Source organism: Maylandia zebra, linkage group LG18 (assembly GCF_041146795.1).
Source record: "Maylandia zebra isolate NMK-2024a linkage group LG18, Mzebra_GT3a, whole genome shotgun sequence".
NCBI lineage: Eukaryota > Metazoa > Chordata > Actinopteri > Cichliformes > Cichlidae > Maylandia > Maylandia zebra.
In genome coordinates, this window is record NC_135184.1 from 6,313,765 (window position 1) to 6,327,916 (window position 14,152).

The 14,152-nt window shown below is 42.3% G+C and overlaps 1 protein-coding gene across 4 annotated transcripts in view; it reads left to right on the top strand.

Annotated features, from left to right (window-relative positions):
- LOC101483328 (nuclear receptor coactivator 2) overlaps window positions 1–14,152 on the top strand; it is a 54,910-nt gene that overhangs the window by 35,485 nt on the left and 5,273 nt on the right. For 2 of the 4 annotated variants that reach the window (XM_004565516.5, XM_004565517.5), the window contains 13 exons: window positions 447–594; window positions 3,520–4,738; window positions 7,976–8,210; window positions 8,356–8,577; window positions 8,717–8,902; window positions 8,989–9,094; window positions 9,177–9,345; window positions 9,437–9,757; window positions 11,567–11,644; window positions 11,757–12,180; window positions 12,901–13,147; window positions 13,616–13,769; window positions 13,870–13,944. In XM_004565516.5, the coding sequence (XP_004565573.1) occupies window positions 447–594; window positions 3,520–4,738; window positions 7,976–8,210; window positions 8,356–8,577; window positions 8,717–8,902; window positions 8,989–9,094; window positions 9,177–9,345; window positions 9,437–9,757; window positions 11,567–11,644; window positions 11,757–12,180; window positions 12,901–13,147; window positions 13,616–13,769; window positions 13,870–13,944 (3,584 nt within the window). The remainder of the gene's footprint in view (window positions 1–446; window positions 595–3,519; window positions 4,739–7,975; window positions 8,211–8,355; window positions 8,578–8,716; window positions 8,903–8,988; window positions 9,095–9,176; window positions 9,346–9,436; window positions 9,758–11,566; window positions 11,645–11,756; window positions 12,181–12,900; window positions 13,148–13,615; window positions 13,770–13,869; window positions 13,945–14,152) is intronic. The other 2 variants (XM_004565518.5, XM_004565519.4) reach the window with 2 other exon arrangements.

Here is a 14,152-nt window from a genome sequence, read left to right on the forward strand (position 1 = left end):
TCTTAGGAAATAACATTTTCTGCCAAAGGTACATTTTATTATCATAAATATCCAACAATGATAACTATTGGTCTATTTGTACTTATCCAATTTTGGGTTCCAGTGGTGCTTTAAACTGCCAGCAGGATTAGTCACAGGACTAAACATACAGATAGACAACCATTAACACTCACACCTACAATTTGGAATCGCCAAATAGCCTGACCCATGCACGTCTTCAGACACACAAATAACAACACAAAAAGGCCCCAGTCTGGATTTGAACCCAGGACTTTTTTTGGTAATTCTACTAACCACTGCACCGCCACTCCACAACAGCTACGCTTTTCTGTATTTTTTTTGTTACCTCTGCTACCAGAAATTATTTCCCTCTACCAGTTATACTCAGTATTTATCATTCATATAATGATGAAACCTGATTTTTTTTTTTGTTGGTTCCCTTCCAGTGTTGAGAAACAGCCATGCGCTCAGCCCTCTTTACCGATTCTCCCTGGCTGACGGCACCATCGTCTCAGCACACACTAAGAGCAAACTGGTCCGATCTTCAGCAACAAATGAACCACAGCTATACATGTCCCTCCATGTCCTGCAGAGGTACCACTCACTCTTTCTTTCCTTTGTCTTCACTACACGAGACCCAGTGCCCTTTATGTTTCATTAAATTATTTTTGTTTGCTGAAAAGAAGATATGTTGCATTTTTCACACAAAAGATTTTTAGTTTCTTGCCATGAAATATTTCTTTTAGATTTAAGACAATCAATGTAAGGTTTAGCGCTAAGGTTTATCTTGTTCTAATTCCAACAAAAAAACATTGACAAGTTGTAGTAAATGTGTAACTACAACCAATTGTAAAAATATATGGTCAGAACAAGTGACAATTATGTCACACACATAAGACTAGTCATTTGAACAACATAAGTTGTTCAAATGACTACTTAAAAGCCTAATTTACAGCAGAAATATACTTGATTGGTACATCTGGTACATAAATTACTTTTGGTCTCTATAGCTAATTTCCTCTTTCATAACAAATATAGGAGCATGACCATTTAAAAAATAAATCACCTGTTTAAATTGTAGGTTTAAAATTTGTATCATTAACCATGTGGCTCCATCTCCGCAAATTAAATCTCTGAACCAGACCTCTTGTTTGACCTGCTCTGTTTGTGCCTGTGCATTGTGCACACCACTCAAATGCTGCAGAGACAAAGGACTCTGCCCTGAAAAGCTCATCTTCCCCAGCTTAAGTACTCCCAGGCCTGATTGCTGAGTGCTACTCACTGGCTCCGCAGAGAGATAGGCGTTACCTAAGACAGAGAAGAGAGCAACACAGTATACTCACACAGCAAACAACAATGGGCCTGCTGGGGCCTCAAAAGTGCCCTTCAAAGGATTTTAAAGCAGTTAGCTTGGCTCTCTGCTGGTTTAAAGATTAAAAAGTCCTGTCCAAGTATGTCATTTCTTCTTTTGGTGAGTGGAATTCTTGTATTTCATTAATGTGTTACTTAACATCTGTATCTGTGCTGCACAGATAACACCAGCAACCAGACTTGCTGATATTCCACCTTTTTGTCCAAAAAGGTCTGATGGTGGCACCCAAAATGCTAAAATCAAGAATGGGAGTGTCTTTCCAGATTAAGCTTCATATCTGTCCTCCAGTCATAGAAAACCTTTAGATTTGAGGAGTTAATCAGAATCAGAATCAGAATACTTTATTGATCCCTGGGGGAAATTATTTTTTGTTACAGTGCTCCATTTTAAACCAACATTAAGACAAGACAGACAATACGCTAACTAAGAATAGTACAATATATACATATATATACATACATACATACATAAGTCACTCATAAATAAATAGTTGGAAAAGAAACATGTGTAGTTGTAGCAGCAAACAGTGTGTTAAGTGGATGCGTTGTACAGGGAGATGGCCACAGGCAGGAATGATTTCCTGTGTCGTTCAGTGGTGCTTTTCGGTAATCTCAGTCTCTCACTGAACGTGCTCCTGTGACTGACCAGCATGTCATGGAGTGGGTGGGAGGTGTTATCCAACAGTCATAAGTCATATGATTTCTTGTTTATGAATCTTCTGATCACCCTTGCAGCTGCCACTTAACTCCATCCAAGTGCCAAGTTTCTCTCTTCCTTATTCAAACCAAATTCTTTCCCCAAATTGCCTTCATCCATTCAGAAAAAGCGACATACTTATTTTAGTTAAAGAAAAAGATGTACTTTTGTGTTTTTTTTACATTCCCTAACAATTTTGGCCATTTTCTTCCTCATTTGGTTCTGTAGTTTGCATTGTAAACAGAGAGTCCCTTATACAGAGTTGTCATCGTATGTTAAAGCCAAAAGTCACACAAGAACTACCAGCCAGTCCAGTCCACAGTGCCCTCATTCCTCCTTCCCTCCACAGGGAAGGATTGCGACTCTACCAACATCCAAGTGCTGATACGAATGCTCAAAGTCTGGGTTTGGACAGTGGTCAGAAAACAATGCCAGGACTGTTACCCAGAGTGTTTGTGGATCAATGGCGAGAACTTGCCCTTTTTACTTCCACAAGTTTCACATTGAAAATTATTGCACTAGAATTCAGCACAATGAGAGCTTTGTGTGTTTGGTGGAGCTGAAGCTGATTGATGTTTGAAAGTCTCCCTCTGTTACAGTTACTCCCTCTGTCCCTTGTTACTATGATGTTTTCTCACTTGTGTATACTCGCAGACCTGCTCTGGTTGTTTTACTTTATGGTGTACTCTACTTAATCCTTACATGTGACATCGTTATCACTTATTCCAGAATGTTTTGGACTTTGGACTAAAAGACTGATGCCTCAGTCTGTAGGCTCTGAAACTCAGAATCAAAGTTCATTGCCTTTCTGTTTATACCATCACCACTGACAAATCTAACTGGATAAGATGTGATTGAATGGGCATCTTTGAAGATACAATAATATAATTTTTTTTCATCTGCAAAAGCTGTATTTGAGTGTGATTCAAGAAAAAGCATATCAACTCTACTACGTCTTCACCAGGCAAATGTTTAACATGAAAAAGGGCAAGGTGCAGGATACTAAGGCACCAACACACCGACTTCCTTTTCAGCCATTCGAGAAAACAGTTCTCCCCAAGATGACACTCCAAAAAGAAAAATACATGCAGCAGGAAGGAAGGGGTCTATATTTGAATGCAAACACATTGTGCAAAATTCAAAAGACACTGGTCACTAGAAAGTGTTGGTCAGTGGAATCTTTCAGGGATGATGGATTGCACACAATAACCGTAGGTGGTATACTAGAATTTTATTTGGACGTTTATATCATTATAATAGAGCCTGCTTCACGTTAAATCTTTATTTTCATCTCTTTTATGTATAACTGTGTGACATGTGGCTTGTAGGTTTTATCCCTTATGTTTTGTCAAGCTTTATCAGCTCAGCATACACACTGAGTCTGCATATCTACATACTGACAGCACATAACTGAATAGGTCTCATTCTTGACTGTCTTATTTTTCATCCAGGGAAAATGGCAGCATGACTGCAGACACATCTGCCAGTCAGGCTATGGCCAAACCAATGACCCCAACCAGTATGAGTGTGTCTTCTCCTTCCCCTGACGCCAGTGTCACCAGCAACACACACTACGCTGCCACAGCCTCTGGCAACCTTGGACGTGGTTATGGAGCTATGTCAGGGCGAGCGCCTACGCCTCAGGGAAATAGCCATGCACAAAAGCTGGGCAGCCCTTTAGCCTTGGGAAGCCCCAGTATCACCTCAGGGGCCCAAGGTGCCATGTTGTCTCCTCGTCATCGCCAGAGCCCCAGCATGCCAGCTAGCAGCAGCAGCTGTAGTAGTCCGCATCTCCCCCAGCACCCCCCTGGCTCTTTCTCTCCTGCAGCCAGCCTCCGATCGCCAGCCCCTGTGTGCAGCAGCACAGGAACCAACCAAGGGTTTAACTCTCTTAGCGCACTGCAGGCTCTCAGCCAGGGCCACAGGATTTCCCAGGGACTCAGTGAAGGACAGCACCCAGAGTCCCCTGACAGAAAACCAGTCGGCCTTCAGAGCCCTCTTCACAGCTCCAACCCCGGTAGCCAAAAAGCCAAGAACAATATAAGCTTAGAGGTTGACCTATTTGGAACTTTTCAGGAGCAAGACCTTTTGACATCCCAGAACCAGGAAGGTGATCAGGGGGAGGGAAGAGATGGTGACCGGGAGAGTCTGGGTGACCTTAGTGATGCGCCAAACCAACTTCTGAACACCAAAGGCCATACCAAGCTGCTCCAGCTGCTCACCACCAAGTTGGAGCCCTCTGATCCCTGCTCACCAACGGGTGCTTTCGGAGATGACCAGATCTGTAAGGACCAGCTTGGTGGTGTAGGTGGGGTGGGACACAACAACCACTCCACCTCTTTAAAGGAGAAACATAAAATTCTTCACAGGTTGCTGCAAAACAGCACCTCGCCCGTGGAGTTGGCCAAACTAACAGCTGAAGCAACCGGAAAAGATCCCATTGGTCCAGAGTCGGCCTCCGGGGACAGCATGACCGCTCTAGGTGAACTCTCCACAAAACAGGAGCCAGGGAGCCCCAAAAAGAAGGACAATGCATTGCTTCGCTATCTCCTGGACAGGGATGATAACAGCATCCTGGATAAAGCCATCAAGATAGAACCTGGTGAAGGACTGAAGCTCTCCAGCGTTAAGACTGAGAAACCAGAAACAGGCTTTAACATGGAGCCACAGGTCAGTAATTTATCAGGCAGATTTATTAACTACTGGTTTGGTAGCGTCAGCTTGTTTTTTGTTTGCCCTGTGTGCTCGGTTCAGTTCCGTTTAGTTTTTAAATGCTTTTTTTTTAGGTTTCAGGTGGTGAAGCTCAATTATTTCCATGTATTTTCAGTTCCTTTGTTACATAAAATAGCCTTAAATATTACAGCTTTCACGTTTCAGTAGTAGTTGTCGTAGCTTCCTGCTACAATATGATGTCTTTACTACATGTAACATCAAAGTCATCAGCTGTTTCTCATTTACAACGAGCACATTGCTGATTAATTCTTGCTCCCTCCAAACTTAGTCAATTTAAAAATACTAAGAAAACAGCACTTTTAAGTCATAGTCATTGTTACAAATGCTACACAATCAGAGGCCTCAGTATTAGGAGTTTTTACTAACTACACAGGGAGCCCTGAATCCCTCAAAATAAGCACTGAGATGCATCATTGTCTAAGCAACACATAATGCTACATCTGTTTTAATAGATGATTCAATTTCTTGGGAAAACTGTATTGTTAACAAATCTTTGTAATTGCTTAAGGTTCACATGAACACCTAAAAGTAAGAAATGTGGTCGGTGATGCTCGTTTGTTCTGTGAGATCCGTGTTGAGTTCCTCTTTAGACAGCCAATGGCACACTGCCCCCCACGCTCCCAGAAACACAAGATGCCCTGGCAAAGAAAGCAGAGGAGTACTGTTTAAAGGCTTAGGCATATGTGTGAGTCAGTGTGTGTGAGCGAAGAACAAGGGAAACCAATACTGTATGGGAATGAGATTTCAAAAACACTGCACAGGTCTCCTGTGTGGTGTCTGTGTGTGTGTGTGTGTGTGTGTGTGTGTGTGTGCAGAGTTGCAGTTTCGCTGGGAAAGTTTACTTACTGTGTTTGAGGCATATCTTGCAGGAACAGCAGAGGAGTTGTGTTGCTATGGATCAGCACACATGTAGGTGTGTTTGCGTGCATTTGTATAAGTGTGCACGGCTGCATGTGTGGTGTGCCTGAATGTTTAAAAATATCCATATGTGTGCACATCACAGCATCCTAGAAGAATAAACCATGATGTCTGCCACCAGTTAATAGAAAACTTTATAGATTTGTTAGATTTGGAGGGTTGAATTTTTTTTTTAAATAATGTTAAATCCCATGAACATTTTTTAAACATTTATTCCAGGAACCAAATGGGCATCATCAGAATAAATATTACATATGAAAACTTTATCTCAGTGGATGAACATCTGTCAGTGGACCTTGAAACAATGGTCAAAGTCTATCCATCTCTGGTGAGCATGTGTCACTAGACCTGAACTGAACCTGACAGTTTGTTTAAACATGCTTTAACAATTCTGTGGCTCATCACTTAGACTGTATTGAAAAGATGGACACAGTGATGTCACCCACAAATTTGGGGACTCCATTTTTAAGCCTCGAGATGAGCCTCATTGTCACTGTAATCTGTTTTTAAACTACATGTTATGAGCAGATGGTGGAACTAACTGAAAAAAATTAAGAATACTGTACACCTTAGCAATCACAAAATAGCCACGCCCTAAATCTTACACTACGTGTTGTGTATTTTGCCATACATTTGATGATAACTGACTAAGTTAACTTGCTCCACTGAGTATTTAGAAATAGCTGTTGACACCACAATGGCTGACCTCATTAAGGAAATGTTTGTTTTTGTTAACAGGACTTGTCCTCTTCTGGCTATTAGAATGACTCCAGGTTTAACTGGCACTGGAGAAGCACATCCTCCTTTTATAGACACACTTTATGACTTATCAGGGATATGTAAACTGACCAACCATAAATCCTCTGACATATGATATTGATATGGAGTTTGGTTATTATATTGACACCTGTTCAGGGGTGTGATGTGCCAGGAAGAAAGTGAGCAGTTGGTTTTTGAATTTATCAAGTGTAAAGATCTGAGAGACTACAGAGAAATCCTCCTCACAGTTCACCTCCTGTTTCCTTATGCCTATTGGATCCAGGTTAATTAGATGTATGCTAAAATAAACTATAACTTCAGTAGATTTTTCATATTAGATGTATAAGACTAGAGAATCTCCAAAACAGCTCATACGGTGGGGTGTTGCTGACGTGTGGTGATTAACAGCTACCAAAACTTGTCCAATGAAGTACAGCTAGTGAGTCAGGAGCTGGGTCTGTTGACCAATGGAAATTAAGGCTTGATCTCATGGCAGACCTACTGTAACACCGACTGCTTAAAGTTTAGGCTAATAGCAGACACCCGCAATTTTTAGCATCAACATGTAATCATTTGCCCACATTAATATTATGTATGTGGTTTCCTTCAAGTGGTTAAAAATTGCTAAACCCAAACACATCATTGGTTTCAGTGTCGTAACCCTCTATCCTGCTGTTATTGGTTAGTTAGTAAATCTGTATTCAGTTCAGATTGTTGCTTATTGACAAGGCAGGTGCATTTATGGTAAAAGTAAGCTACAGGAAGTGGCCAATGGAAAATGACTGAAGTTCAGTCTTTCGGAGAATAGAGGCACACCTATTAGCAGTACTATATTACATATGAGCACCATGCTAACAGCTAGCAAGACCACGAGTTATAAAGCAGGGTCCTATTACAATGTTATGAACAGCTGAACTTCTGAAATAATAAAAATAAATATATTTTTTCATTTACACATTTTTTTCTTTTTTACTAGTGTTTCCTTTGGTGTGTGGCCATTCTGTTTTCACCTTTCACTCTGTATCTGTGTGTGTGTTCTCTTGGCGTTAAACAGAGCTGTGATTGGGACTTACTGTACATCACACATGACCTCATTAGCACCAGCAGTTTATTTTTAGCTCCTCCTCTCTTCATCAACCAAATGGCCAGAGGCAACCGTATAGTGACATACGTTGTTTGAATTATGAACTAGTTTTAGTGGCATGCCAGGATTACCACAGCATATGGAAAAAAGACATGAAACCACATGATGTTACATCTACTTTCGAACCCTATTTCTGCACGTTGTCACATGAAAGCATGCATTTTTTTCATTATTCAGTTCCCTAAATGTCAACAGCCCTTCACTGAAAATAATGTTACAACGTATGTTTGGATGTAATGCAGCAATGTGGCACACTGGTGCTACTGTCATGTGATGTAAAATGTGTTTTATGTCATTTTATCCTATAAATAATCTATTTATTAATCCTGTTTTTTCCCTGTGGCTGGTCTCAGACCAATGAGCTCGAGGACCTGTTGGATAACCTGCAAAGTGGTGGCCAGGAGCAGCAGCCGCTGTTCCCCAGTCAACCACCGACCAGGGGTGCTGATCCCTCGTCATCCTCTTCCTCTTCTGTGCCACCTGCCTCCTCTGTCGACAAACAGACCATCATCTCTGACATTCTGCAGATGAAAGACAGCGGCAGCCCGCCCACCCAGCACAGACCCTTCCCTCCCATCGTCCCCGCAAGTACGTCTGCAACACAGTGTTTGTGTTTGACTGAATTACACCATTCCAACATCTTGAACTTGCTAAATATTGAGAAAATCTTCAGATTGTCTCTAAATATGTACAGTACTGTATGGGGAATAAAAAATACTGTTTTTCCTCCTAGCAGGCTTTAATGGTCCCAGGCCCAGCCATCCAGTTCAAGGTGGTCCTCCAATAAGGAGCATGTCTCTTGACAGCAGCATGGGCCCCTCCCCTCACACCAACAGGCCTTTCCCTCCTCAGCACAGGAACAGTAGCCCATACCACTTAATGCAACAGCAGCAGCAACAAGGCATGATGGGACCCCACGCGGGCATGGCTAACCAAGCTGCAATGACTAACACAGGTGAGGCAGAACAAGATATAACTTTGAGGTGTATTTCTGGCTATATAGCAAATATGTATGTCAAATACATATATACACATATATACAAATACATATATAATACTAAATAACCTTTGAATGAATCTTTTCCCCATTACAGGAATGCGTGGCTCCATGCAGCAAGGTTGGAGTCCCCAGAGGCCCATGGGGGGCTCTGCAGGCCCAGTAATGGGCCAGGGAGTTGGACCTGGTCGTATGGTTCCCAACATGAATGCTGCACTCCCTGCAAGAGGCAGTGTTCCATCTGGATCCAGAGCCATGGTTAATATGCAGATGATGAGCAACGGTAAGAGAAAATGGGCAAATAACAGAAACTCTTCTCTCCTTGAATTCTACGCTGTTTCTGATATTCTGTGTATTTTTCCCCTGCAGAGTTGGACATGGCAACGCCTCCTTACCCTCAGCAGCAGGCTCCACCTAATCAGACTGCTCCTTGGCCAGACCGAATGATGATGGATCATTATGGAAATCCAAGCAGGTATGGCATAAGAGAAGAGTCATCATAAGCAGAAAATGAAGCACTGAATCTAGTTTGATAATAATGCCAACTTACCTTCCAGGCCACCATACAGTGTCCCCCAGGAGGATGGCATGGGGTGTTGCGGCACAGGGTCTGAGGGCCAGCCAGATGAAGGCACTCTACTGAACCAGTTGTGTTCGGTGCTAAAGGACTACGAGGGTCTAGAGGAGATTGACAAAATGCTGGGAATCCCCACATTGGCAGGACAGGTGAGCTCCTTTAAGCCACTCTATGCTAAACATATAACCTGTTTTGGAGTTTTGGTAAATAACATGTGAAGCACTTTTCACCACTCTACAGGGTCATCTGCCAGACCAGGACCAGTACCTGGGCTCCTCGGACCCAGCAGCTGGCATGAAGCCTCCTCTCTACAGTCAACACTATGCAGGTCAGGCAAGTTATGGTGGCATGCCTCCTGATGGTGGTTATCACGGCCAATCTATGGGAAGCCACATGGGGGCTCAGAGAATGCCGCACACATGTTATCCCCCAATGATGAGAATGCCTGGAGGTGCAGGGCCGAGGCAGGCTGGCATACGACCAGGGGGGCCTAATCCTATGATGCCCCCACAGCCCAATAACCTGAGGCTTCAGCTGCAGCACAGACTCCAGGCTCAGCTGGTAGGTGGCGCCAAATATTTGAATTTCACTCTTTTATTTTTTCCAGATTTCCAGACGTTTTACTGTACACAATATAACATTGATGTTGCAATACTGTATTACAGTGTTGGTTGTGCTCAATGCTTGATGACAGAGCAGTTGCAGGTTGTGTAGGCGTTACTTGTAGCTAATAGTGCTTAACAAAAAGCTGAACATGGCATTAGTTTTGGCAGGTGGGCAGAGTGCAGCTGGCAGTGCTGATCCTTTCTTGGAAAGCACATCCTTCTTAGGGTGTCCTTTCTAAGCTGTGTCATCCTGCATACAGTTTCTTCTGCCTCTGCAAACCACTTTGCAACCCAGCTTCATCCTTTTCATGCTATTTCTGACATAGTCGATATTATGCCTGTTCTCACTGGTGCTTGCTCAGTTCTGGGGAGGGGGTTATTGCTGCTGTTCTTGCCTTAGTCTTGCCTTGCCATCCCATGTCAAAGTGCAGCGAGGTCCCAGAACAGAGCCATACTACTAAAGATAAAGTACTGCAGATGAAATATCAATCCAGTTTTTCTGACAGAAATGGATATAAGGACAATTATAATTAGTTACTCAGCATGAAGATTAGATTAAATTCAAAGATGTGACCTGGCTAATGTAACAAGTTCCTCCATTTGGTTCTTTTTTCTTTCTGATTCTCTTTGTTGCTTAAAAAAGCCAGCAATTATTGCTGCATGCAACTGGTGGTTGGAGCAAATAAAAATTTCAAGTAAAGTTTGTCTTGTAAAGCAACGCTTTTATGGAAATTCAGTACAGTGATTGTGATTGACCGTTGTTGTTGTTGACCCCAGCAGTCACCGGGTTTAAAAGGACATCAGTTGCTTTGCAGACAGTCAGTTACATATATTTATAGTCATGTCCATCCCTTAATGTCACCTAAGTACGATCACAGAAACAAATCTTTTCCTTTCTGTAACTACAAACTGTTTCATATGATTCAGTCATGAATCCTGGCAAACCAGGCATTGATGTTTCATTCAAACCTCATTACCATTTTGAAAAAGAAAAATCTGATTACAAAAGATGCCTCTGAGCCAACAGGGTTCACTGAGTTTGAACTGCAGCAGCTAGAAAAGCACAAATGTTTTCCAGCTTTCTGGCTTAATCAGCATTTTTTTGTTGCTTAGACAGTTGACAGCTGAAACGGCAAAATATGCACAGACAAATTCATACACATACCTTATACTATTAGCTGGTAACACGTTAGGATTTCTCTTTGAAAAGCTGTTGTTGTCTAATTTCTCTATGTGAAACACTTTTATTTTTTTTATTGTGTTTGTATTACTACATAAATGTTGAGCTTATCTAGATTTTCAGTTTTTGTTTTGTCTTAAATTTGGTCTACGCCAACAAAGACACAGCTGGTGTTTTGGTCCAGGCTGCCACCTGGTGGAGAGTCAAGGCAAAACGCTTTGTCCCTTAAACGTCACTGAAATTAGCAGCAATTAGCAGTTTGTTCAGATGTGTGGCACGACTTTTACACTTCCCGCTTTACATTTATTGTGCCAGCAGAGAAACAGTGAAGTTTATTTATAGAAGAAAACTTTTTTTCAAAACCCATCTGAATCAAAAATGTGATTTTAATTCTTTTTTTTTTTCTTTAAATGGGTTGCAGGTGAATGCAAAACTGCAAAACTCTTACAAACACCCAGATCAGTGCTTCAGTACTTGTGCACATCAGTTAATCATATGCATTGAATGTATTTTAAGGCATTTATTAAGGGCAAAATTGCAATATCATATTTTTTTTAATTCCGGGCTGCTCTGCCTTCTCTCTAGAACCGACAGCCAATGGTGAACCAGATGGGTGGAGTCTCCAACATGAATCTACCTCTACGGTCTAATGTACCAAACCAGGTCGGTTTGCCTGCACGAACACTTTATTCTCTTGTAAACACATGCTAAATATTATCAGCACAAATCATTTCCCCTTTTTGCTCCTTGCCTAAATGTGCATCTCCTCCTGCAGGGAACCCTCAACTCTGAGATGATGGCCCAGCGGCAGCGCGAGTACCTCACCAACCACCTACGCCAACGCCAACAACAGCAGCAGCAGCACATGCAGCAGCAGCGTGCCATGATGATGCGCACTCAGGGCATCAACATGCCACCCAATATGCCCACTGGGGGCGCTGCTCCTACGCCAATGCCCATGGGTGGTACCAACCCACGGCTCCCGCAGGGCAACCCGCAGCAGTTCCCCTACTCGGCCTCCAGCTACGGTACAGGCCTGCCCTCTCCTCCTCATCCAAGCTCCTCCAGCCCCTTCTCCTCCCCTCACTCCCCCAGCCATCATCTGGCTAGTCAGGGCATGATGGGAAATGTGGGAGGGCAATACAGAGGTGTAATGAGTCCGCCATCACACCACAGTCCCTTCCACTTCAGCAGTGCAGGTATATGATGAGAGCACAGCAACAGCATCTCAGTGGTCTGTGTGTGCTTCATGGAAGATGTGCTGTAGTTCTTTTTACTTTTTTTTGTGGTGGCGGTCTTTTTTTTCTTTTTTCATGACTGGGTGTTGGTGGAGGCTGCATGATTAGTTTTTTCCTTCTGCTGTCTTTTTTTTCTGTGCTAATCAACACAGAAGCAAAATTATTTTCTTATTATTACTTAAAAGAACAAGGAAGTCGATTTTTTTTCTGTGATTGTTTTATTGTAACTGTCGTAAACCAATCACAAGGGGTGGGGTGGCTTGTAAAAGTTCTGTCAGTGCTGTCAGAACTGAAGTAAATGAATTTCATTTAACAAAAAAGATCTTCTGAAGTGAGGACAATACGACATGAGTATTTTGTGTGAATTTAATTTATTAACAATCTAGCTGTTGGTGAGTTTGGGCCTTTTTTCTTTCCATTTCTGGTTGGTCTTTCAGTTATAGGGCTCTCTCATTGGTGAATCAAAGATTTTGATGATTTTTCAGATACTGTAAAAAACTTTTCTCTGAGTCTCAGAGGAAAGGTCATTCTCATTTGTCTCAAATTCACTTTATCCTTTTGGTAAGATCTTCATATAATGTTGGGGTCTAACTAGTCCAGATTACCACCATCTGAAAATTATTATAAAGTCTTAGTTTTTACTTGTGTTATTGTAACTGTCTATGACACTCTGACGTGCAGGAATGAGCCAGCAGCAGCAGCAGCAACACCAGGATCCAGTGTCCTGTTTTCCATGCGGGGCCACCACGCCGCAGAGCCCCTTGCTGTCCCCCAGAATGGGGCAGGGTCAGAGCCCTATGTTGCAGCAAAACCAAGGTCCACCCCAAACCCAACACCAGGGTCCGAACCAGGGAGGACCTCCCAGCTACCAGCCTAGTGCCGACCTCAACGGATGGTCTCAGCCTGCCAACATCACCAGCAGCAACAGGTATTATGTGCAAATGCTTTTGAAATGTTGTGTTTATTTACAGCTGAGTATTTCTGTTATTGGCTTTTACAAGAGTAGATTTGCATATTCACAGTAGTAATCCTTATTTGGGGGCTTGTTTTGGCCTTCTGTTGTCCAAAACTAGCAGTATTAGCGCCTTTGTAATGTTAGTCCAGCTTACTTCTGATTGGCTGTCCTGAGGAAACCGAAGGCTTGAACAGCTGATGAGATGGTTTCTGTCCTCAAAGTCAGAGCTGTGTGTTCCTAAATATTATTATAATTGTTATTGTTTCCAAATTAGGGATATCCACACTAATTGCTGACATATAGAACAAAGAGTAGCTATTTTAAAGATGCACACATGGCAGAGAATAAGGAAAAGCATAATAGGTCTCAGTCATTTTAGTTTATTTTTCTTTTTTTTTAGAATTCTTTTTATCCTTTTTGACTCAGCTTGTCTTCTTTCAGTGTCTACCCCCAACAGTCTCAGTCTCACTACTCCACACAACCCGGTGGAGGAATGTACAGTGGCAACAACAACATGAACCTTGCCATGGGCAATAATAGCATGAACCCAATGTCTGGACAGATGAGCTCCATGGCCTCTATGAATACAGAACAGGTGCTTCATACAAGCTTACATTGTCACACCTAATTCTTTTTATGTTGTTTTGTCACACATGCAGAAGCTGTAATTGTGGTTGTTCACTATGAATTTGCAGGGCAATGAAAGCAGCCTTATCCTGGAACAGATAACAGGGATTGACATGCTGACTCAAGAGGGTGAATCCAGTTCTGTAAGTAATGCACTTCTTCAAAACATCTTCGTATCCTATTTGCACAGATGTTTCTGTAATACTAGCACAGGCACAGTGTTGTAAAACGTAACAAAACATAGGGTGTAATACACAGTAATTGCTGCAGGTTGCTGGGAAATGTATGCTATAGGTGGAAATGCTCTGTGATGTGGCTGTACACTGTTGCTTAAAAGTGCACCCATCACTA